The 23,659-nt window shown below is 44.8% G+C and overlaps 3 protein-coding genes across 4 annotated transcripts in view; all 3 read left to right on the forward strand.

Moving 5' to 3' along the window:
* LOC142564515 (transmembrane protein 70 homolog, mitochondrial) overlaps window positions 1–23,659 on the forward strand; it is a 175,404-nt gene that overhangs the window by 148,958 nt on the left and 2,787 nt on the right. The window lies entirely within an intron of this gene.
* On the forward strand, window positions 9,227–15,205 carry LOC142564506 (uncharacterized). Its single transcript, XM_075675528.1, has 2 exons — window positions 9,227–13,907; window positions 14,738–15,205. Exons 1-2 carry the CDS (start codon window positions 13,372–13,374, stop codon window positions 15,201–15,203), a joined length of 1,002 nt encoding a protein of 333 aa, XP_075531643.1. The 5' UTR covers window positions 9,227–13,371; the 3' UTR covers window positions 15,204–15,205.
* On the forward strand, window positions 19,654–21,398 carry LOC142564522 (uncharacterized). Of its 2 annotated transcripts, none has more exons than XM_075675544.1 (4): window positions 19,654–19,859; window positions 19,922–20,047; window positions 20,571–20,662; window positions 21,312–21,398. In XM_075675544.1, exons 1-3 carry the CDS (start codon window positions 19,657–19,659, stop codon window positions 20,650–20,652), a joined length of 411 nt encoding a protein of 136 aa, XP_075531659.1. In that variant the 5' UTR covers window positions 19,654–19,656; the 3' UTR covers window positions 20,653–20,662; window positions 21,312–21,398. The 2 variants fall into 2 exon arrangements, with proteins under 2 accessions (XP_075531659.1, XP_075531654.1); XM_075675539.1 differs by lacking the exon at window positions 21,312–21,398 and adding an exon at window positions 20,816–21,299.

Raw genomic sequence — 23,659 nt, forward strand, 5'->3', positions numbered from 1 at the left:
ATTAACGTGCGTATCCAATCTGTTAACATGTGTGCTTCTCTGGGGTCGGTGTTGTATTTTTGTGCTGTACAAGTCAATTTAAGATGAAAGATGGAACGTCCCTGCCTTTAGTTTATTTGTATGTGCGTGTGTATATTATGTGTGTGTGTGTGTGTGTGTGTGTGTGTGTGTGTCATGTTTTGAAATATATGTACATTCAGGAGTGCCTGCATGCTCTTCTCCCCTTCTCCAGTGACGAAAAGGAGAGCCTTTCTATGTACCATAGTAAAATATTGAAAGGTTTTCGATGTACCCACTACATTCTTTATCATGGGGATCTGTCACAATACAGAGTAGCAGTGGTCCATAATACTAGCCCATCCTAACATAACTGTGAATTAGCACATACCGACATGCTCTGAAACAGCTGTTGCAAAGCCGCTGGTGCTGGCAATTTCCGCAGCACTGCAGTGGTACAGCTGAATGCCACTTGCGTAGTGAGAAATGCATATGCATGTTAGCAACTCAGTAGTTGATGACGCTTTCATAAGCTGTATACTGCACAATAAGGTAATCTAGACAACTTTGTTGGAACAAGTGCACATAATGAAGTATCAAATCTGTTGAATTAACGTGCGTATCCAATCTGTTAACTTGTGTGCTTCTCTGGGGTCGGTGTTGTATTTTTGTGCTGTACAAGTCAATTTAAGATGAAAGATGGAACGTCCCCGCCTTTAGTTTATTTGTATGTGCGTGTGTTTATTATGTGTGTGTGTGCGTGTGTGCGTGTGTGTGTGTGTGTGTGTCATGTTTTGAAATATATGTACATTCAGGAGTGCCTGCATGCTCTTCTCCCCTTCTCCAGTGACGAAAAGGAGAGCCTTTCTATGTACCATAGTAAAATATTGAAAGGTTTTCGATGTACCCACTACATTCTTTATCATGGGGATCTGTCACAATACAGAGTAGCAGTGGTCCATAATACTAGCCCATCCTAACATAACTGTGAATTAGCACATACCGACATGCTCTGAAACAGCTGTTGCAAAGCCGCTGGTGCTGGCAATTTCCGCAGCACTGCAGTGGTACAGCTGAATGCCACTTGCGTAGTGAGAAATGCATATGCATGTTAGCAACTCAGTAGTTGATGACGGTTTCATAAGCTGTATACTGCACATTAAGGTAATCTAGACAACTTTGTTGGAACAAGTGCACGTAATGAAGTATCAAATCTGTTGAATTAACGTGCGTATCCAATCTGTTAACACGTGTGCTTCTCTGGGGTCGGTGTTGTATTTTTGTGCTGTACAAGTCAATTTAAGATGAAAGATGGAACGTCCCTGCCTTTAGTTTATTTGTATGTGCGTGTGTATATTGTGTGTGTGTGTGTGTGTGTGTGTGTGTGTGTGTGTGTGTGTGTGTGTGTGTGTGTGTGTCATGTTTTGAAATATATGTACATTCAGGAGTGCCTGCATGCTCTTCTCCCCTGCTCCAGTGACGAAAAGGAGAGCCTTTCTATGTACTATAGTAAAATATTGAAAGGTTTTCGGTGTACCCACTACATTCTTTATCATGGGGATCTGTCACAATACAGAGTAGCAGTGGTCCATAATACTAGCCCATCCTAACATAACTGTAAATTAGCACATACCGACATGCTGTGAAACAGCTGTTGCAAAGCCGCTGGTGCTGGCAATTTCCGCAGCACTGCAGTGGTACAGCTGAATGCCACTTGCATAGTGAGAAATGCATATGCATGTTAGCAACTCAGTAGTTGATGACGCTTTCATAAGCTGTATACTGCACAATAAGGTAATCTAGACAACTTTGTTGGAACAAGTGCACGTAATGAAGTATCAAATCTGTTGAATTAACGTGCGTATCCAATCTGTTAACATGTGTGCTTCTCTGGGGTCGGTGTTGTATTTTTGTGCTGTACAAGTCAATTTAAGATGAAAGATGGAACGTCCCTGCCTTTAGTTTATTTGTATGTGCGTGTGTATATTGTGTGTGTGTGTGTGTGTGTGTGTGTGTGTGTGTGTGTGTGTGTGTGTGTGTGTGTGTGTGTGTGTGTGTGTGTGTGTGTGTGTGTGTGTGTGTGTGTGTGTGTGTGTGTGTGTGTGTGTGTCATGTTTTGAAATATATGTACATTCAGGAGTGCCTGCATGCTCTTCTCCCCTCCTCCAGTGACGAAAAGGAGAGCCTTTCTATGTACTATAGTAAAATATTGAAAGGTTTTCGGTGTACCCACTACATTCTTTATCATGGGGATCTGTCACAATACAGAGTAGCAGTGGTCCATAATACTAGCCCATCCTAACATAACTGTAAATTAGCACATACCGACATGCTGTGAAACAGCTGTTGCAAAGCCGCTGGTGCTGGCAATTTCCGCAACACTGCAGTGGTACAGCTGAATGCCACTTGCATAGTGAGAAATGCATATGCATGTTAGCAACTCAGTAGTTGATGACGCTTTCATAAGCTGTATACTGCACAATAAGGTAATCTAGACAACTTTGTTGGAACAAGTGCACATAATGAAGTATCAAATCTGTTGAATTAACGGGCGTATCCAATCTGTTAACATGTGTGCTTCTCTGGGGTCGGTGTTGTATTTTTGTGCTGTACAAGTCAATTTAAGATAAAAGATGGAACGTCCCTGCCTTTAGTTTATTTGTATGTGCGTGTGTATATTATGTGTGTGTGTGTGTGTGTGTGTGTGTGTGTGTGTGTGTGTGTGTGTGTGTGTGTGTGTGTGTGTGTGTGTCATGTTTTGAAATATATGTACATTCAGGAGTGCCTGCATGCTCTTCTCCCCTGCTCCAGTGACGAAAAGGAGAGCCTTTCTATGTACTATAGTAAAATATTGAAAGGTTTTCGGTGTACCCACTACATTCTTTATCATGGGGATCTGTCACAATACAGAGTAGCAGTGGTCCATAATACTAGCCCATCCTAACATAACTGTAAATTAGCACATACCGACATGCTGTGAAACAGCTGTTGCAAAGCCGCTGGTGCTGGCAATTTCCGCAGCACTGCAGTGGTACAGCTGAATGCCACTTGCATAGTGAGAAATGCATATGCATGTTAGCAACTCAGTAGTTGATGACGCTTTCATAAGCTGTATACTGCACAATAAGGTAATCTAGACAACTTTGTTGGAACAAGTGCACATAATGAAGTATCAAATCTGTTGAATTAACGTGCGTATCGAATCTGTTAACATGTGTGCTTCTCTGGGGTCGGTGTTGTATTTTTGTGCTGTACAAGTCAATTTAAGATGAAAGATGGAACGTCCCTGCCTTTAGTTTATTTGTATGTGCGTGTGTATATTATGTGTGTGTGTGTGTGTGTGTCATGTTTTGAAATATATGTACATTCAGGAGTGCCTGCATGCTCTTCTCCCCTTCTCCAGTGACGAAAAGGAGAGCCTTTCTATGTACCATAGTAAAATATTGAAAGGTTTTCGATGTACCCACTACATTCTTTATCATGGGGATCTGTAACAATACAGAGTAGCAGTGGTCCATAATACTAGCCCATCCTAACATAACTGTGAATTAGCACATACCGACATGCTCTGAAACAGCTGTTGCAAAGCCGCTGGTGCTGGCAATTTCCGCAGCACTGCAGTGGTACAGCTGAATGCCACTTGCGTAGTGAGAAATGCATATGCATGTTAGCAACTCAGTAGTTGATGACGCTTTCATAAGCTGTATACTGCACAATAAGGTAATCTAGACAACTTTGTTGGAACAAGTGCACATAATGAAGTATCAAATCTGTTGAATTAACGTGCGTATCAAATCTGTTAACATGTGTGCTTCTCTGGGGTCGGTGTTGTATTTTTGTGCTGTACAAGTCAATTTAAGATGAAAGATGGAACGTCCCCGCCTTTAGTTTATTTGTATGTGCGTGTGTTTATTATGTGTGTGTGTGCGTGTGTGCGTGTGTGTGTGTGTGTGTGTCATGTTTTGAAATATATGTACATTCAGGAGTGCCTGCATGCTCTTCTCCCCTGCTCCAGTGACGAAAAGGAGAGCCTTTCTATGTACTATAGTAAAATATTGAAAGGTTTTCGGTGTACCCACTACATTCTTTATCATGGGGATCTGTCACAATACAGAGTAGCAGTGGTCCATAATACTAGCCCATCCTAACATAACTGTAAATTAGCACATACCGACATGCTGTGAAACAGCTGTTGCAAAGCCGCTGGTGCTGGCAATTTCCGCAACACTGCAGTGGTACAGCTGAATGCCACTTGCATAGTGAGAAATGCATATGCATGTTAGCAACTCAGTAGTTGATGACGCTTTCATAAGCTGTATACTGCACAATAAGGTAATCTAGACAACTTTGTTGGAACAAGTGCACATAATGAAGTATCAAATCTGTTGAATTAACGTGCGTACCCAATCTGTTAACATGGGTGCTTCTCTGGGGTCGGTGTTGTATTTTTGTGCTGTACAAGTCAATATAAGATGAAAGATGGAACGTCCCTGCCTTTAGTTTATTTGTATGTGCGTGTGTATATTATGTGTGTGTGTGTGTGTGTGTGTGTGTGTGTGTGTGTGTGTGTGTGTGTGTGTGTGTGTCATGTTTTGAAATATATGTACATTCAGGAGTGCCTGCATGTTCTTCTCCCCTTCTCCAGTGACGAAAAGGAGAGCCTTTCTATGTACTATAGTAAAATATTGAAAGGTTTTCGGTGTACCCACTACATTCTTTATCATGGGGATCTGTCACAATACAGAGTAGCAGTGGTCCATAATACTAGCCCATCCTAACATAACTTTAAATTAGCACATACCGACATGCTGTGAAACAGCTGTTGCAAAGCCGCTGGTGCTGGCAATTTCCGCAGCACTGCAGTGGTACAGCTGAATGCCACTTGCATAGTGAGAAATGCATATGCATGTTAGCAACTCAGTAGTTGATGACGCTTTCATAAGCTGTATACTGCACAATAAGGTAATCTAGACAACTTTGTTGGAACAAGAGCACATAATGAAGTATCAAATCTGTTGAATTAACGTGCGTACCCAATCTGTTAACATGTGTGCTTCTCTGGGGTCGGTGTTGTATTTTTGTGCCGTACAAGTCAATTTAAGATGAAAGATGGAACGTCCCTGCCTTTAGTTTATTTGTATGTGCGTGTGTATATTATGTGTGTGTGTGTGTGTGTGTGTGTGTCATGTTTAGAAATATATGTACATTCAGGAGTGCCTGCATGCTCTTCTCCCCTGCTCCAGTGACGAAAAGGAGAGCCTTTCTATGTACTATAGTAAAATATTGAAAGGTTTTCGGTGTACTCACTACATTCTTTATCATGGGGATCTGTCATAATAGAGAGTAGCAGTGGTCCATATTACTAGCCCATCCTAACATAACTGTAAATTAGCACATACCGACATGCTGTGAAACAGCTGTTGCAAAGCCGCTGGTGCTGGCAATTTCCGCAGCACTGCAGTGGTACAGCTGAATGCCACTTGCATAGTGAGAAATGCATATGCATGTTAGCAACTCAGTAGTTGATGACGGTTTCATAAGCTGTATACTGCACATTAAGGTAATCTAGACAACTTTGTTGGAACAAGTGCACGTAATGAAGTATCAAATCTGTTGAATTAACGTGCGTATCCAATCTGTTAACACGTGTGCTTCTCTGGGGTCGGTGTTGTATTTTTGTGCTGTACAAGTCAATTTAAGATGAAAGATGGAACGTCCCTGCCTTTAGTTTGTTTGTATGTGCGTGTGTATATTGTGTGTGTGTGTGTGTGTGTGTGTGTGTGTGTGTGTGTGTGTGTGTGTGTGTGTGTGTGTGTGTGTGTGTGTGTGTGTGTGTGTCATGTTTTGAAATATATGTACATTCAGGAGTGCCTGCATGCTCTTCTCCCCTGCTCCAGTGACGAAAAGGAGAGCCTTTCTATGTACTATAGTAAAATATTGAAAGGTTTTCGGTGTACCCACTACATTCTTTATCATGGGGATCTGTCACAATACAGAGTAGCAGTGGTCCATAATACTAGCCCATCCTAACATAACTGTAAATTAGCACATACCGACATGCTGTGAAACAGCTGTTGCAAAGCCGCTGGTGCTGGCAATTTCCGCAACACTGCAGTGGTACAGCTGAATGCCACTTGCATAGTGAGAAATGCATATGCATGTTAGCAACTCAGTAGTTGATGACGCTTTCATAAGCTGTATACTGCACAATAAGGTAATCTAGACAACTTTGTTGGAACAAGTGCACATAATGAAGTATCAAATCTGTTGAATTAACGGGCGTATCCAATCTGTTAACATGTGTGCTTCTCTGGGGTCGGTGTTGTATTTTTGTGCTGTACAAGTCAATTTAAGATAAAAGATGGAACGTCCCTGCCTTTAGTTTATTTGTATGTGCGTGTGTATATTATGTGTGTGTGTGTGTGTGTGTGTGTGTGTGTGTGTGTGTGTGTGTGTGTGTGTGTGTGTCATGTTTTGAAATATATGTACATTCAGGAGTGCCTGCATGCTCTTCTCCCCTGCTCCAGTGACGAAAAGGAGAGCCTTTCTATGTACTATAGTAAAATATTGAAAGGTTTTCGGTGTACCCACTACATTCTTTATCATGGGGATCTGTCACAATACAGAGTAGCAGTGGTCCATAATACTAGCCCATCCTAACATAACTGTAAATTAGCACATACCGACATGCTGTGAAACAGCTGTTGCAAAGCCGCTGGTGCTGGCAATTTCCGCAGCACTGCAGTGGTACAGCTGAATGCCACTTGCATAGTGAGAAATGCATATGCATGTTAGCAACTCAGTAGTTGATGACGCTTTCATAAGCTGTATACTGCACAATAAGGTAATCTAGACAACTTTGTTGGAACAAGTGCACATAATGAAGTATCAGATCTGTTGAATTAACGTGCGTATCCAATCTGTTAACATGTGTGCTTCTCTGGGGTCGGTGTTGTATTTTTGTGCTGTACAAGTCAATTTAAGATGAAAGATGGAACGTCCCTGCCTTTAGTTTATTTGTATGTGCGTGTGCATATTATGTATGTGTGTGTGTGTGTGTGTGTGTGTGTGTGTGTGTGTGTGTGTGTGTGTGTGTGTGTGTGTGTGTGTGTGTGTGTGTGTGTGTGTGTGTGTGTGTCATGTTTTGAAATATATGTACATTCAGGAGTGCCTGCATGCTCTTCTCCCCTGCTCCAGTGACGAAAAGGAGAGCCTTTCTATGTACTATAGTAAAATATTGAAAGGTTTTCGGTGTACCCACTACATTCTTTATTATGGGGATCTGTCACAATACAGAGTAGCAGTGGTCCATAATACTAGCCCATCCTAACATAACTGTAAATTAGCACATACCGACATGCTGTGAAACAGCTGTTGCAAAGCCGCTGGTGCTGGCAATTTCGGCAGCACTGCAGTGGTACAGCTGAATGCCACTTGCATAGTGAGAAATGCATATGCATGTTAGCAACTCAGTAGTTGATGACGCTTTCATAAGCTGTATACTGCACAATAAGGTAATCTAGACAACTTTGTTGGAACAAGTGCACATAATGAAGTATCAAATCTGTTGAATTAACGTGCGTATCCAATCTGTTAACATGTGTGCTTCTCTGGGGTCGGTGTTGTATTTTTGTGCTGTACAAGTCAATTTAAGATGAAAGATGGAACGTCCCTGCCTTTAGTTTATTTGTATGTGCGTGTGTATATTATGTGTGTGTGTGTGTGTGTGTGTGTGTGTCATGTTTTGAAATATATGTACATTCAGGAGTGCCTGCATGCTCTTCTCCCCTTCTCCAGTGACGAAATGGAGAGCCTTTCTATGTACTATAGTAAAATATTGAAAGGTTTTCGGTGTACCCACTACATTCTTTATCATGGGGATCTGTCACAATAGAGAGTAGCAGTGGTCCATAATACTAGCCCATCCTAACATAACTGTAAATTAGCACATACCGACATGCTGTGAAACAGCTGTTGCAAAGCCGCTGGTGCTGGCAATTTCCGCAGCACTGCAGTGGTACAGCTGAATGCCACTTGCATAGTGAGAAATGCATATGCATGTTAGCAACTCAGTAGTTGATGACGCTTTCATAAGCTGTATACTGCACAATAAGGTAATCTAGACAACTTTGTTGGAACAAGTGCACATAATGAAGTATCAAATCTGTTGAATTAACGTGCGTATCCAATCTGTTAACATGGGTGCTTCTCTGGGGTCGGTGTTGTATTTTTGTGCTGTACAAGTCAATTTAAGATGAAAGATGGAACGTCCCTGCCTTTAGTTTATTTGTATGTGCGTGTGTATATTATGTGTGTGTGTGTGTGTGTGTGTGTGTGTGTGTGTGTGTGTGTCATGTTTTGAAATATATGTACATTCAGGAGTGCCTGCATGCTCTTCTCCCCTGCTCCAGTGACGAAAAGGAGAGCCTTTCTTTGTACTATAGTAAAATATTGAAAGGTTTTCGGTGTGCCCACTACATTCTTTATCATGGGGATCTGTCACAATACAGAGTAGCAGTGGTCCATAATACTAGCCCATCCTAACATAACTGTAAATTAGCACATACCGACATACTGTGAAACAGCTGTTGCAAAGCCGCTGGTGCTGGCAATTTCCGCAGCACTGCAGTGGTACAGCTGAATGCCACCTGCATAGTGAGAAATGCATATGCTTGTTAGCAACTCAGTAGTTGATGACGCTTTCATAAGCTGTATACTGCACAATAAGGTAACTAGACAACTTTGTTGGAACAAGTGCACATAATTAGAAGACCATTTAAACACTAACATGATTGATTGCCCCCAATCTCTCACTCACTAAGGGATAATACTACTGAAACATCAGTGGAGAGCTCAGAATAACACAGCCTATAAAGGACAGGCTTCCTTTGAGGAAAACAGCTATAACAGCAGTTAGTTTTCTTGATCATTTTATGTGCAAGCTTTGCTTTAAATTTTATGAAGTACTATAATAGATGACGTGCAGCATTTCTAGCCGCAGAAGTCGTCGTCAGCTCATTGTACAACTGATTTTTGCACTGTTTGTGTCATTGAGCCAACACATACAAAGAAAACCGAATTCACCCATACATATACAGTAATAATAATATTTGGGGTTTTACGTGCCAAAACCACTTCCTGATTATGACGCACGCCGTAGTGGAGGACTCCGGAAATTTTGACCACCTGGGGTTCTTTAACGTGCACCTAAATCTAAGCACACGTTTATTTTCGCATTTCGCCCCCATCGAAATGCGGCCGCCGTGGCCGGGATTCGATCCCGCGACCTCGTGCTCAACAGCCCAACACCATAGCCACTGAGCAACCACGGCGGGTCATACATATACAGTGTCAAGTGCACTTCTCCTTCTGAAAACACAGCCACCAGTTCGAATGCTGCTGAAAGGAAGGGTTATATAGAGCGCGGCACTGCATGGAACTACCACTTATTACTGTATGTGCATAACATGCTGATTGGGGAGGTAGTCACATGCCATTTCTAGTCTCTTTTAGAAGCATTACTAGAGGATGAATTAAAATCCACTCATATGTTACGAATTTTACACATCCACAGTTTGGTTATATAACTTGTGAGAAAAGGACACGTTTACCTGGAATAGCAACCTTTTTCCTGCTGCAAAACCTTCCTTCGAATTAATAAAATAACTTTACAGCGTCATAATATATCGTGCTTCTCGCAACTACTTGCTGGCACTGGCAAATTACAGTGTTGATATCTGACTCATTGGGTGACAATACTGCCAAATGCTTCACGAACACGAGCACATGTCCCTCGCAGAGAATGGCAACCATATATACCTCTCTAGGACATGATCGCGCTTTTTTGGTCAAAATTCACGTTAGAACGACATCACCACCTCAATAAATACAAAAACAAAAAACCCTCAGTACAAGCCAGCAGCCGACTGGGTAATGTGAAATTGCAACTGATGTCCACTTATGGTGGCCTGTGTTTGAGCCACTTCTGGCATTTGACTGGGTGCTGAGAAATACGCGTCCTAAGATAACAGATAAAAGATACAGGATTATGTCAACTGCTGAAGATGTATATACGCCGGCATTTCATAATTAAGTCGCTAAACAAGCGAGTAAACCAGTAAACAAATATGATGTAAACAGAGTACACATCATAAGACAGGCTGTCAACGGGTAGTGAATTCCGCGAAAAACCTAATGCATAGAAAAGACTATGTGTACACACGAAGCTGACACACAATTTAATTCACTGTAGGTTTTCCGTGCAATATAATATAGTCAAACTATTATGTGTCTCGTGGTTAGAGCGTAATTAGTGTAAATTACGTACTAAATAATGTACCCTACAAAACTTTTCTTCAAGACGCACCTGTGCGCGCTTCGAACGAGTAACGTTGTAAAATTTACGTACATGGCATTTAATACAGTTGCTGAACACGAATTTCTTTTTGCCCTGTGTCGTGTACAGTGAGCTACCTATACCTGCCCCCCCCCCTTTTTGTTTAGCGATACTGCGTGGCACTGCACCTATACATGCGTCAGTAAACCTCACGACATAGAAATAGAAAAAAAAAACAAGTGCCACTCACCAATTCGCGCATGTTGTACTGTGCTGTGTCCACAGTATGAGCTCCAACCGGTTTGGAATGGTGCAGGAGGTTCATTGTTCGCGGAACGGCAAAATCTTTCGCACTCACATTGCGGGGCATTGCATTGGCCTCGCAACGCAACTTTCATGGCCACTAGTGAAAACATATCGCCCTGCTGCGCGCACGAAGGGCGCCGCCAACAGTTACAAAGCTTCGCAACCAGTTTGCACAAATAGTCCGCAGAACGGGAGCTTCGACAAGGCGCGTCCGCACGGCTCCTCCAATGTCAATCCAAAACTTCTCTCTTTCGGCGCATTCGGGCGCGTATCGCGCACAAACATCGGTGTGCGGGGCCGTATACGGACATGGGCCGCGTATCAGCGAGTGCATATAGGTAGTACTAGTTGGATTGGAGGCCGCTTGAAGATTGTCACGTATATCTAACTTTGTCGGACTGGCCATAGCCGTTATATTAAGCAGTACGTCGAAGGGTGCCGTTTCTAGCCAGGCTGTTGTCCAGGACCGGGCTAAGAGTGTAGTTTCAGTGTACGACTTGAGTAAGTGTGCTGGCCTTATCAGTTGTTATGGCTTATCTGCACTGATCGCACGACAGAAAGACAGACAGACAGACAGACAGTGAACTTTATTTGATCCTGAGGAGCTTCCGCGGGGGCCCCTATCGAGGATCCGCGGAAGCCGCTGGCCGCGTCCAAGTCGGGGCAGGAATACCGGGATGTTCCGCCCTTTCTTGGGCCCTCTGGATTGCCTGTTGTTGTGTCTGGAGCGATGGGCTGCGGAGTGCCTCTTCCCAGTCGGCTTCGCTGGATAGAGGGCCGTTAGGTAACGCAGGGCATTGTCAGAGCATATGCGCTAAGGAACAATAAATCTCATTACAGTCCGGACAGCTTGAATCGATGTCTGTGGTGATACGGCTGAGAAAGCCCCGCGAGGGGAATCCGCCCGTCTGAAGCATCCTAAGTATAACTGACTGAGACCTGTCTAACTTCGGGTGAGGAAGAGGATAGGCCCTTCTACTAAGCCGATAGTAAGAGGTTATTTCGTGGAAAGTAAGGAGCGGATCGTTCTGCTGGATTTCATCCGGTCCCCATAAGGCTTCCATGCCGGCGCGGCGCGTTGGATCTCGCGCACGGTCATGAGAAAGCTCGTTGAGGTTAGATATGTTCTGATGAACGTCCGCACCGATATGGGTGGGAAACCAAGAGATGAAGTGAGCGCCAGGGTTTGTTCTCTTTTCCAGAATGGAGGCAGCCTCTCGGGCTAGGTTACCCGATTCGAAAGCTTTGATGGCCGCTCGTGAGTCTGAAAATGGTGCGCGAGGGGTCGGTCATGGCCAGGGCTATGGCGACCTGTTCCGCGACTCCGCTCGTAGCTAACCTAACCGTGGGTGAGGAGCGTAATTCCCCTTTGCCGTCAATGATTGCGAGCGCGAATGTGCTAGACTTGCCGTACTGAGCCGCGTCGACAAAGACAGTCGAATCTTGATTCTCGCCGGCCTTCTGTAATATCCCCCGTGCTCGGGCCTTTCGCCTCCCTACATTCTATTGCGGGTGCGTATTCCGAGGGAATGGGCTGACCACAAAGGTTGCCCGGGCCTCCCTGGATAAGGTGATTTCCTGTTCGTTGAGAATTGTGGGAGCCATGCCAGCCCCATCTAGGATGCGTCTCCCTGCCCTGGTTGACGAGAGCCTGACTGCCTGAGCGGTGACGTGCGCTTCGATCACTTCATCAATGTCGTTGTGCATACCGAGTTTGCTTAACCTGTCCGTGCAAGTGGTTACTGGTAACCCCAGTACGTTTTGATGCTCTTGTGCATGAGAGTGTTAAGCTTATTCTTTTCGGTTTCAGTCCAGTTAAGGGCCGAGGCTACATAGTTGATGTGACTCATTAGGAAAGTGTGATGGATCCTGAGGAAGTTGTCTTCACCTAGACTCTTCTTTCGTCCGGATACTCTAGCAACGAGTCTCGGCATACTTTCGGTGTTGGCCTTGATGCGCGTGAGCGTGTTGGCGTTACATCCTCTCGCGTCAATCAGTAATTTTGGGATTCGGATAGATTCGACTTGAGGAATGTGCTGCTCGTTTCTTGCAAAGAGGGATATCGGAAATTGGTTAAAGGGGGGTGAGCCCCCTAATACCCCTGACACACGGGCAAAACTAAAGTCCTTTCCAGTAAACCCCTTTTGCTACTCTGAAGGACCCTTTGCAGAAAGGAGTTGCGCCTATGACACACGGCACCGCACTAAACTTCTTTAGGTAGTTCCTCAGACGAACGCCGCAAGAAAAATAGCGCTGGCTGTTAAGGCCACAAGAGAGAAAACATTCTTAAAAAGCTGCGTATTTAATTACACTTAGCTACTGTAGAACCTAAATATATATTTTTTTCATTGTTGATGGCTAATAATGCTTATAGTCGTTTATTTTATTCGTGTTTCTGCGTTGTTAGCAGCCATTTAACTTGGTCCAGCAACTATATGCAGGTCTTTTGCTGTGCGTGCTGTTTCTTCTGGTGATGCCCACGTTTCTGTCGTCCTTTTTCACGTCTTTGTCGTCCCTTACTTCTTGCACGCAGGCGTAACGCGTTTTATTCAATATGTTATTCCAACAACTGTGATCGCGTGACAGAAATCTGCAGTTGCAACATGACTCAGCGAAGCGCTAGCGACGAAGCAAGAGTTGAGGTCGCTCTGATGCTTGTCGCTCTCGGATCCCTTGAAGATTAGGTAAACGCCGCAAAGGCGAAAGTGGAAACCATCAAACGTCGACTCATCATGAACAGCTTCATGTTGACAGCTTCGGCACTGTCCCTTCGAGCCGCCAAACGCGAAAGGTGGACCTACGTGCGCAACGAACGATGGTTTGAAGACACATTGCCCGTCCTTGGTGACGGCCACTTTAAGCAATGTTTTCGAGTGAGCCCAGCCACCTTCCGTTATCTTGTGGACTGTCTGCGTCCTTCGCTGGAGAGGGTTACAACGAATATGCGCGAGTGCATTGCGGTGGAAAAAGTGGTGGCCATCGGCTTATTGAAACTGTGCTCCGTGGCCGAGGACCGAGTCGTGGCCACTGTCTTTGGCGTCGGACGATCAACGGCGAATGGCATTTATCGAGAGTTTTGCGAAGCCATCATTTCCGTCTTGGAAAAGGACTGGCTCAAGACGCTGCGTCCAGCGCACATGGACGAACACATTCGCGAATCCATGGCCGTGTGTGACTTTCCCCAAGCCGTAGGAGCCCTCGACGGCTGCCACTTTCCCGTGTCACCGCCGGAAGAACATGCCACTGACTATTATAACTATAAGGAATGGTAAGTTGATTTCGCCTGTTTGAGTCATTAACCTTCGTGCCTAAGACATTGTACTCAATGCAACTTAGAAATACGCTTAATGTGCCTTTTTGCGTGTGCGGGTTACAAATTAGAAGCGCATTTTAACAGCACCGCATTTAGCTTGAATAACCACTGTAATTGTCCTCACAAATGGAGTCCGGCACCTTGTTTTCCTAGGATGTACAACCGCGCGTATTTTTTGCAATTACAGCGATGCAAAAGAAAATCCTCGCTACAAGCTTACCAAAAACGAAGCCTACCGAGAAAATAAGTTTAATAAGTGTTCACGTAACTATAGTATACGAGAAAGAGAAGTATGTTGCAATTCACTTTCGAGGCCTTGAAGCAGCTAAAAGCATTATCACGACAGAAAATTTCCATTGAAAAAATTGGCAGTGGTAGCTTGCAGGAGCCGTCAAATGCTACGAAGCGTCGTAGCAACCAAGACGAACATAGCCTCAAATTTATTTACTTGGCGTGATACACAGTAAAGATATGATCAGGATCGAGAGCTTTAGGAGATTGTACATATAGGGCTAATGTTAGGAAATTACTTGAATATGGGGCCGATGTCAATGTTCTGAGGTGAAAGGAGCATAGACACAAATAAGAGATATATTATGTGTATCGTCTAGTGCCTTTCACCTCACAATATGCCAAACCAACATGTGCAGTTTTCCATCCCCACGTCTTGTTAACGCGTCCATGAATTGTTCTTTATCTATTAACATGAAAATTGCAACCGCTTTTAAATAAGACACTAAGTGTTCTTATTGATCTGACTATTGCGTCTATGTTCATTTTTGCAGGCACAGCATTATTCTCCTGACTCTCGTGGACCACAAGTACCGTTTCAGGTATATAAACGTGGGTGCCCCTGGAAGAAGCCACGACTCTCATGTTTACCGAATGTCGAGCCTCTCCCAGATGGTTGCGAGTCCCCTTTTTAAGGCTCCGGTTGCTGCAATTGGAGGAGTCGCCGTCCCACCTCTGATATTGTGCGGCCAAGCATTCCCAGTAACACCAAATCTCATTAAGCCATTTGGACACAATTGTCCACTGAATGGAGACCAGAGAACATTCAATTACCACATCAGCCGAGCGAGACGTATAGAAGAAAACGCTTTTGGGAGACTTAAAGCAAGATTTCGCTTCACGTCGAAGAGAATGGAATGTGATATTGATAATGCCCGCCTAGTGATTCGCGCATGCGGCGTGCTCAACAACATTTGTGAGCATTTCAATGATGCAGTTCAGTTTCAGTGGCTCCACTGAGTCCAGGAAGTACAACAGTCTAACAACCAACTGCCCCAACCAGTGCGTAGTAGCGATTCTGAAATTGGAAATGCAGCCAGTGTGCGTTCTGCACTCGTGGATTACTTCAGACAGAGGGTGTAGACTTTGGTAGCTCACTTCTAGAAATTGGGCCCCAACATGCAAGTGCTTTGTGCTGACACTCGTGAATAAAACAAAGTGACCATTTTTTCTGCCTCAAGTTTTATTTTAAAAAACCAACAACTGCATTTACGAGCTTTTCTTGCAGCTGCAGGTGTTTGCTTCGCAGCTCGAATTCGGTTTCTTGCGCCCGTTCAAGTTGCTCTCGCAGCATTGTCTGCTCAGCAAGTATGGCACCTTGAATTTCAGTCGCTGTCGTCATGGTCCGCCGTAGCTTCCTCGTTACGCGCGCTGCTGTGCTCGCTTCGGGGCTCAGAGCAGACTGCACGGTGGGTGAAGGTGGTGGTGGCTCTTCTGCCGGCGTTCCTGGCACCGATGTGCCTTCACTGTCGGTCATGTCTGAAGTGAGTCCGCTTTCCATGTCAGAGATCAGCTGTAAACATTTAAGAAAAAAACTGCTACACAGATTGCAAGCAAAATATTTCACCAGAGGCAGCGCATAGCAGCCTCTTAAGTGTAACAGACACGGCCACTTCGTTATAGCCACAACCACACCTGTTGATAATTACATTGAAGAAATGAACTGCACAAATGGGGATAGAATTTTTTATGATGCAGTACAATATTGCACCAAACACGACAGCCTTTCTGGGCATCTAGGGGCATCCTTCAAAAAAAAAAAAAAAGCTTAAAGTAACAAAAGCACCTTTATCATGCAAAGCAAAGGTCTCTTCAATTTGGCAGTGCAGAAAGCGACTTCACTTGTGAAGAAAGCGCAGCCAAATCGAGGAGACAGTTTCACAACTCTCTCAAAAGAAATGTAAACTTGTGTGAGTCAAATTGTGGTAAAACATAGGCGTAAATGCTCATGCATTTACATAAGTAAATGCATGAGCATTTACTGATTGCAGGGAAGTTGCACAATGGTGGTTTATTCATTGCATACCTTTTCAACAGTGTCACTGCTGCTGTTGCAGCAGCTCTCCTCCATGAGGGATGAGTTGTTTATAGGTAAACACCCAATAAATCTCTTAATTTCGTTGAAGTACGGCCACGTCGGTGGCGAAGACCCAGTTGTTAGGTCTCGTTCATGTTTTCTAAAGCAAAAAAGATCACAGTCGATTTCAGTTGTGAAGCACCAAAAGCAAGGACATTACAATGGGCAGCGTAGAAATACATAAAAAAAACTATGCAAGCTTATCAGAATTTTATTGCTGCCTGAAAGCAAGTTCACCTGTGTGACAAACTAAACGAGTACTTTTGACCACGGCAGCTTTTTTGGTAATGAATCAAAATAAATAAAAGTGCCAATTAAATGCTAGGCGGAAACATCCCTAGCTATTGTTTGCACAGGAGGTAACAACGTGCCTTTTCATTGACGGCACAATTTTTCACCTCACAAGGCTTCAATATTTTTTTTTTTCGTGTAGACTAAAGCGTACTTAAGGTTATGGTTCCCAAGACATCAGACAGGTGGAAATAGTAAACCTCGAGTGCACCCGGCTGACCTAAAGAGAAGCACCACGAGACACATGGTACGAAGCCGCCGCGTTCGCGGCAGCATTGCGGCCGTACACTTCATATGCGAACATAACTGTTCTGACACTACTGCACGTTGTCTGTCGTCGGCACGCTTTCGCTCACAGCTGATTCAATAACGCAACATGGCTCTACCATACCCCACGTAGGGCACCGATCTTGAAACTTTGACTTTAGCGATAAAATATCAGGTTCTCTGTCAAGCACAAACACACGCTAAACATACAAGCACAGCGCTCGCGACCACACGCAGCGAGAATAACAATAAATCGACGTCGTACCTGTATGTCTGAGTCAAGTTATCTATTTTACTGTGGACTTGTGCCCGCGTGCGGGGAAGGCCCATGCTGCTGAGGCTTTCGGCAATCTTGTCGTACACCCCGCTGTTGTGTTTGTGACCTCGTAAAGCGTCCAGGTGGTCCTCCCACAGCTTTATAAGCGTCCAGGTCGCCTTTTCGGACCACTGGACGCGTGGTTTCTTCTGGGTATTTCCTGCGGGCGGTGATTGTGCAGTCTCCATCTCGCGACGTGAACACACCACATGCGCGCAGCAAACGACGGCGACACTGCCGGAATTCAACATGGCGGCACTAGCGACGTTGTGCGAGCTGTTGAGAGTATAGCTGGAGGAACTCTTCACTATTCGACAACTTGTATTACCGCTAACAATTAAAACATTTTCGCAAGGTAAAAAAAATACCTATGGGCACCGTAGTTGTGTGGCAGGTTTCCTTCTATTGACGAGTTGTGCACGCTGTGTGCGAGAGTAACTCCTTTTCCGCTCGAAAAGTAGCCGCGCGATCTCCTTTCCCGAAAAGGAACTTTGCCGTGAAGGAGATACTCCTTTGTCGTGTGTCACTGCACTTGAACGCCTTTCCGGTAGATGTCCCCTTACCTAAAGGACTTTAGAGTGCCCGTGTGTCAGGGGTATAACACCTTGCCTGGCCGGCCTGTATAGTAACAATTAAGATTTGCTTGGGGACAGTTGGAGGCCTGTGTCTTCCAGGTAGGACTCCGTTGCGTCTAGGGCTGATTGCAGCGCGTGCTCTACTTATGCAAGTGATCCTCCCGGGCACCAGGTCGTGATATCGTCCGCGTATAGCGAGTTGCCTATATTAGGACGGGATCTGAGCCTCTCCGATAAGCCCTTCATGACTATGTTGAATAGCAAGGGGGAGATGACTGCTCCTTGGGGTGTGCCTCTGGCCCCTAGTGCGAACTCATGTGGACTTGAGTAGCGCAATCCTGATGGTGGCCGTTCGGTTCATGAGGAATGATCTAACAAAAGCCTGAAACTTTGCTCCCAGACCTAAGCTGGCCGTGGCCTGCAGGACAAATCGATGAGATACTGTGTCAAAGGCCTTGGTCAGGTCAAGGGATAAGATCCCCCTAACATCCCTAGTGCTATTATCGAAAATGTGCTTAAGGAGTACCATTACATCCTGTGTGGAAAGGCCGGGCCTGAAGCCGACCATGTTGTGCGGGAACAATTCGTTGCGTTCTGTGTAATACGAGATCCTGTGGAGGATCGCATGCTCCGCTACCTTGCCTACGCAAGAGGTTAGCAATATCGGCCTTAGGTTGTCAAGGTTTAGGGGCTTACCAGGTTTCGGTATAAGCACAACCTAGGCCGCTTTCCACTCGTCCGGGACGCATCCGCTCTCCCAAGTCTTGTTGATATCTTTCGTTAGCAGCTCAGTTGACCTATCATCCAGTTTCCTTAGCAGTCTGAGATGCCGTCCGGACCTGAGGCCGACCTGCTATTTAAGATGTGAAGTACTGTTCTGATTTCCGACTCCGTGAAGGGGTCATCGAGCTCCATTGCCGCGTCACATTCGATGCTGGGATACTCCTCTGATCGTGCTGCGCCTAGCGGGAGATATCTATTGGCTACCTCGTCTAAGAGCGTTTGTTCTGTTCCTCCTCCTTGTTTGTGCCTGTGAATGAGGCGGCACAATTTCTGTCTTTGATTGCCCTTGGTTTGTGTGTCATCTAGCAAGTGTTTAAGGAGATTCCATTTTCCCCCTGTGCGTATGCGCCCATTGACTGCTGAGCAGATTTCACCCCATTGTAGCCTAGCTAACTCGGTGCAGTACTGTTCAATCTCCCTGTTAAGTGCGGCAACCCTCATTCGCAACCTCCGGTTAAGCCATTGTGTTTTCCATCGCCTCAAAATGGAGGCTTTGGCTTCCAAGGGATGTGCGAGGTGCGGGTACATCCTGGAAACCTCGAGCTCGGTTTTAATAGCTTTTGTAGCCTTTTCAACGTCTGATCTGAGTGTCTCGACGAGTTCGCTGAAGCTCCATGTCCTCCTTTCTGAGCTTACGGAAAGCATCCCAGTCCGTCACTCTAAATTCCCTGGCCTGGAAGGCTCTGACCTGAAGGGTAACACTAATGATGAAGTGATCGCTGCCCAGGTTTTCTTGCTTGTTATCTCAAATTGTTTGCTCTACATTTCTGGTAAGGGCGAGATGGGGGGTTGTGTTTCTAGCCACCGACGTACCTAGTCGTGGGGAAACGGGGATCGGGGATGACTGTTAGCGCTAGGTCATCGACTGCCCGCGCTAGATTTGTACCCTTAAGGCTCAATCACACTGGCGACTTGAGGAGGTCGCGTGACCATTTGCGACTCGTGACCAAAAAGCGACCGAAGGTGACTGATGTTCACACCCGCAAGCCCGGCTGAACGCGCCCCGCAAGTTGCAATCCCGGAGATTATCGTTCTCAGTGAGAACTCTCGGAATCTACGCAGTTCACGCGCACTTCTCACTTCACTCGTCTCCCGGCAACAGCCATGTATTTCGATTCTAGCGAAGAGGAAGACGTCGTCAGTGTGCTGATGTGCTCTGCTGTGGTGTCACTCCTGGCAGCGCGGAAGCCCCCGAAAAAGAAGCGACGCTGGTGGGTGCGCCCGTGCCTCTGTTCGCGAGAAGTGGCCGGCCACGCAAGCCACCTCCTGGCCGAACTCCGCGCGCATGACGAGGAGTATTATCGAGAGTAAGTTCGCGGTGTCTGGGAATCGGGGCACAGTTTGTGTGCTTTCTTTTGCTGCTGTTTAGCTTCCTGCGAATGCCGCCCAGCACATTCGACACGTTGCTGGAACTGCTGCGCCCCAGCATCACAAAAGAAGACACTAACTACAGGCCTGCAGTCTCGGCTGATGATCGCCTAGCCATGACCGTCAGGTAAAATGCATGTCATCTCAAGAATAATATAGATCACGTGTGCGTATGCTTCGCATGTAAAGAAGCCACAACACGAGCCATGAACATTGATGTGAGGTCAAAACAAGTCCTACGCTTTTTTTTATACACAAACCGATTTAAATACACTTTATATGTTCGATTTCTTTTTTCATTAGGCTGGGGGAGATAATTATGGCACTCAAGGTTGTTGCTTCCAAGACGGAGCATGCATTGATTTCACAAGAAATAGCAAAGTTCTGTATTGGCGATTGGCGACGTACATAGTTAATAACCTCTGAATAGCCCCTTGCACAGTTGGATTTGGGCAGTAATGTGCTATTATTTTTTTAAAAAACATTACTTTGCACCACTTTGAATATATGTCTCAACAAATAGTGCTAGAAAATACATTCGCAGTACAGTTATTTTATGTTCCCAAAAGTTTTCAGGATTAGGGCGGAAAAAAAAGGTGACTGTATATTTCTATATCTTAATAAGAAAGCATATTTCATCGACTTGACAGGTTCTTGGCCACAGGAGAGACGCAGCGGGACATGTCGTTCAACTTCCTCTGTATCTTCAGCATCCGCAAGGAGCCGATATGAATGGTTTAAGGTACGCGATACTTATTTCACTAGGTGTTTCATAAGGCTGATTTGTAACGTATTGCTTGTTCGTACTACTTGTTTGGCATATTTAATAAAAGAAATCACATTAAACATTATTTGCCTTATATGAAACGGCCATGGAATGGCTCTTATGCTGCAGGTATCCGCAGAGGTTGAGGAGCGGTGGAATATGCCATACTGCGTCTCGGGGCAATTGATGGGAAGCACGTGTACGTTGAGTGCCCTGCAAATTCTGGAACCCTTGACCATAACTAAAAGGGTTCATTCAGCAAAGCACTCCTTGTAGTCTGCGACGCACAATACAAGTGAATCTGGGTCCTTGCATCCCAATCTTTTCTCAATGTTAGTGGAAGTGCCATTTCAAGACATCAAACATCCAGCTCCTTAAAGTGTAATGACAGGTTTGTATGCTTATAAAGTATCACGTAGCAGTAAAAGATATCCATCACAGATGATGATACGCAGAAATACATGTGCATGAGCACACACTGAATGTGTTGTGCACGTTGCACATATTTAGTGGCTATGTGATGTACTTCAGAAAGAGTGTTTATAACATTTACCTCTGCATGTCACTTCCTCTTTCATACTTATCACGTGTAACAGTTTTTTGCGATCGCGCTGTTTCTGTGCAGGTTCCTGTACGTGGAAATTGGCCACAGTGGCAGCGAGAGTGACGGCGGTATTTTTTCACGGTCCACTCTACAGAAAGAGATCACCAGAGGCCCACTAGGGCTGCCACCGCCAAGACCTGTTGGGAGTGAGGGGCTTCTCCCATACTTCCTTGTTGGCGATGAGGCCTTCCCGCTCAAGGAATACATGATGTGGCCATACCCACGGCGGAGTAGGTGCACAGCATATTACTGAATATATGTGTTTCTGTCTGTTATGCTATTAGCTGTTTGACAAAGAAACTTATCTGTGTCATAGGATATGGAGGTGAAACTAAATTATGCGAAAAAGCTGTGAAATCCACCACACTTACATTCTCTAATTTCAGATCTTGTTCAAAGGGAAAAAAACAAAGCAACATCATAAGAGGTTAAATATGTTATTTTCAGTGTTACTAGGGCTCATTTGTGCACAGAAGAAGGTTTCCAAAAAGAGAGAGAAGCGCATTAGTGGCAGGCTTAGCGTCGGAAAGGAGAGACGCTGTGCTGTGCAATGTACTCAGAATATTTTGCGTTACATGCCGTTTTTGCCATAGGGTATGCCATACTGCATTGCAGCAGTTTTACTGTGTTATAGTGATGAATTTATATTAAAACACTAATTGTGCATTTTTCCTCACTTCATTGATAAATGCTTTTTTTTCAGCACTGCACGAAGACTCACGCGAGACGCACAAGCGGCGTGTTTTCAACTACCGCTTGAGCAGGGCCCGGCGAGTCATCGAAAACGCTTTTGGAATCCTGGCACAACGGTGGAGAACTCTGCTGCGGCCGTTCAAAGCCAAGACCGACAATATTAGTAGATATGTGGGAGCCTGCATAGTGCTGCACAATTTTTTGATGAAGGAGTCATCAGCCTCTTCTGCTGCATACTGTCCGCCAGGTTCTGCCGACAGCGAGGACTGGGAAGGGCGACTTTCCCCTGTCAGCTGGAGGGAGGAGGAGGAAGGAGAAGGGTGCCCTCTTGCCTTCAAAGTCTACTGGGTGTCACACTGCTCGGTGCGAAGGTTACTTGTATTTCAAGATATGTTTGCTGTTAGAAATTTGAAAGGTAAGCAAATTAAACCTGGCATATTTTGTTTATAGGTATGCGAAAGAAGTTCGGGACAAGCTGGCACACCGCTTCATCACAGCCGGCCAAGTTCCCTGGCAAGATAGTGTGTTGTCAAATAAGTTTATTCATAACAAACATTCGCATTCTGCATAGGAATTTCTTGTGCAAAAATATCACAATTGCAGAGGGAAACAAGCAATGGTAGTGTCATACGAAGTAAATCCTTGAAATTAAATATCACATAGGTCTTACCTGGACACATAAAAATATTGCATTTTCATGTATGTTTGACAAAGGCACACGTGCAGAAATATCACAATGACACCTCAAAACAAGGCAATAATTGGTAAAAAAAGTTGCAACAGTTGCAGTAGCAGTTTAATATATTCCTTAATATTTCTGACTGTGTGGTGATAATACAACTGCAAAGCTCACCACAGATCACTACGAAAGGTTACTGTAAGGGACTGTTTCAAAAAAAAGTTTTCACAATACCAAATTATGAGGAAAATACAAAAAAGTAACCTAAAAATACGCTGATGATGATGACGAATATGTAGCATCACCCGAGGTAAATGTTCTGTTTAATTGCTGGTGTTCCTATTTACCACTTCTGCCTGATATATCATTGACTCCATCAGGTGCATCAGCAACTGAGCATGTGTTGGCGGGCTAGTTGGTTAAGCATGATTACAAAGACGGCGCCGAATAAAACAACACACGAAGAAGGGGGACACGAGACAGCACGTAGGCGCACTAACAACTGAGTGTTTTATTTCTTGACATAGTAATATATAGCTGCTGTCAAGGATCAAAACAACAAGAATAAACAGGGCAGTCATCTGCATCGCACAAGGAAGCCAAGATACAGAACAACATTTAAGTGTCACTCTCAAGATACGCCAGTTCCTTTGTCGAAAGCGAAACTGAGGCTTCACTGATACAATCAAAACCGCGCTTTTTTATCTCAAGCGCTTCCAATATCTCCCTTGTAAGTTGATGGTCAGCTCTGTACAGAACACTGGTTCTATCGAAATCTGGGATGCACTTGTGAGCCTTACAATGCGCACTTATATGACCGGAGAGCTGGTTTTCCATCTTATATCTATTCTCATGTAATCTGTCATTCATTCGCGCAGTATTCGGCGCCGTCTTTGTAATCATGTAAAGGTGCATCAGGTCTTGCGCTACATGAATTGGCAGTGCCCGCAGGCGCGCATGAGTTCTCAGCGCAAAATACGCAATGTTGTCCCTTTTG

This window comes from Dermacentor variabilis, chromosome 1 (assembly GCF_050947875.1).
Source record: "Dermacentor variabilis isolate Ectoservices chromosome 1, ASM5094787v1, whole genome shotgun sequence".
NCBI classification, from domain to species: domain Eukaryota; kingdom Metazoa; phylum Arthropoda; class Arachnida; order Ixodida; family Ixodidae; genus Dermacentor; species Dermacentor variabilis.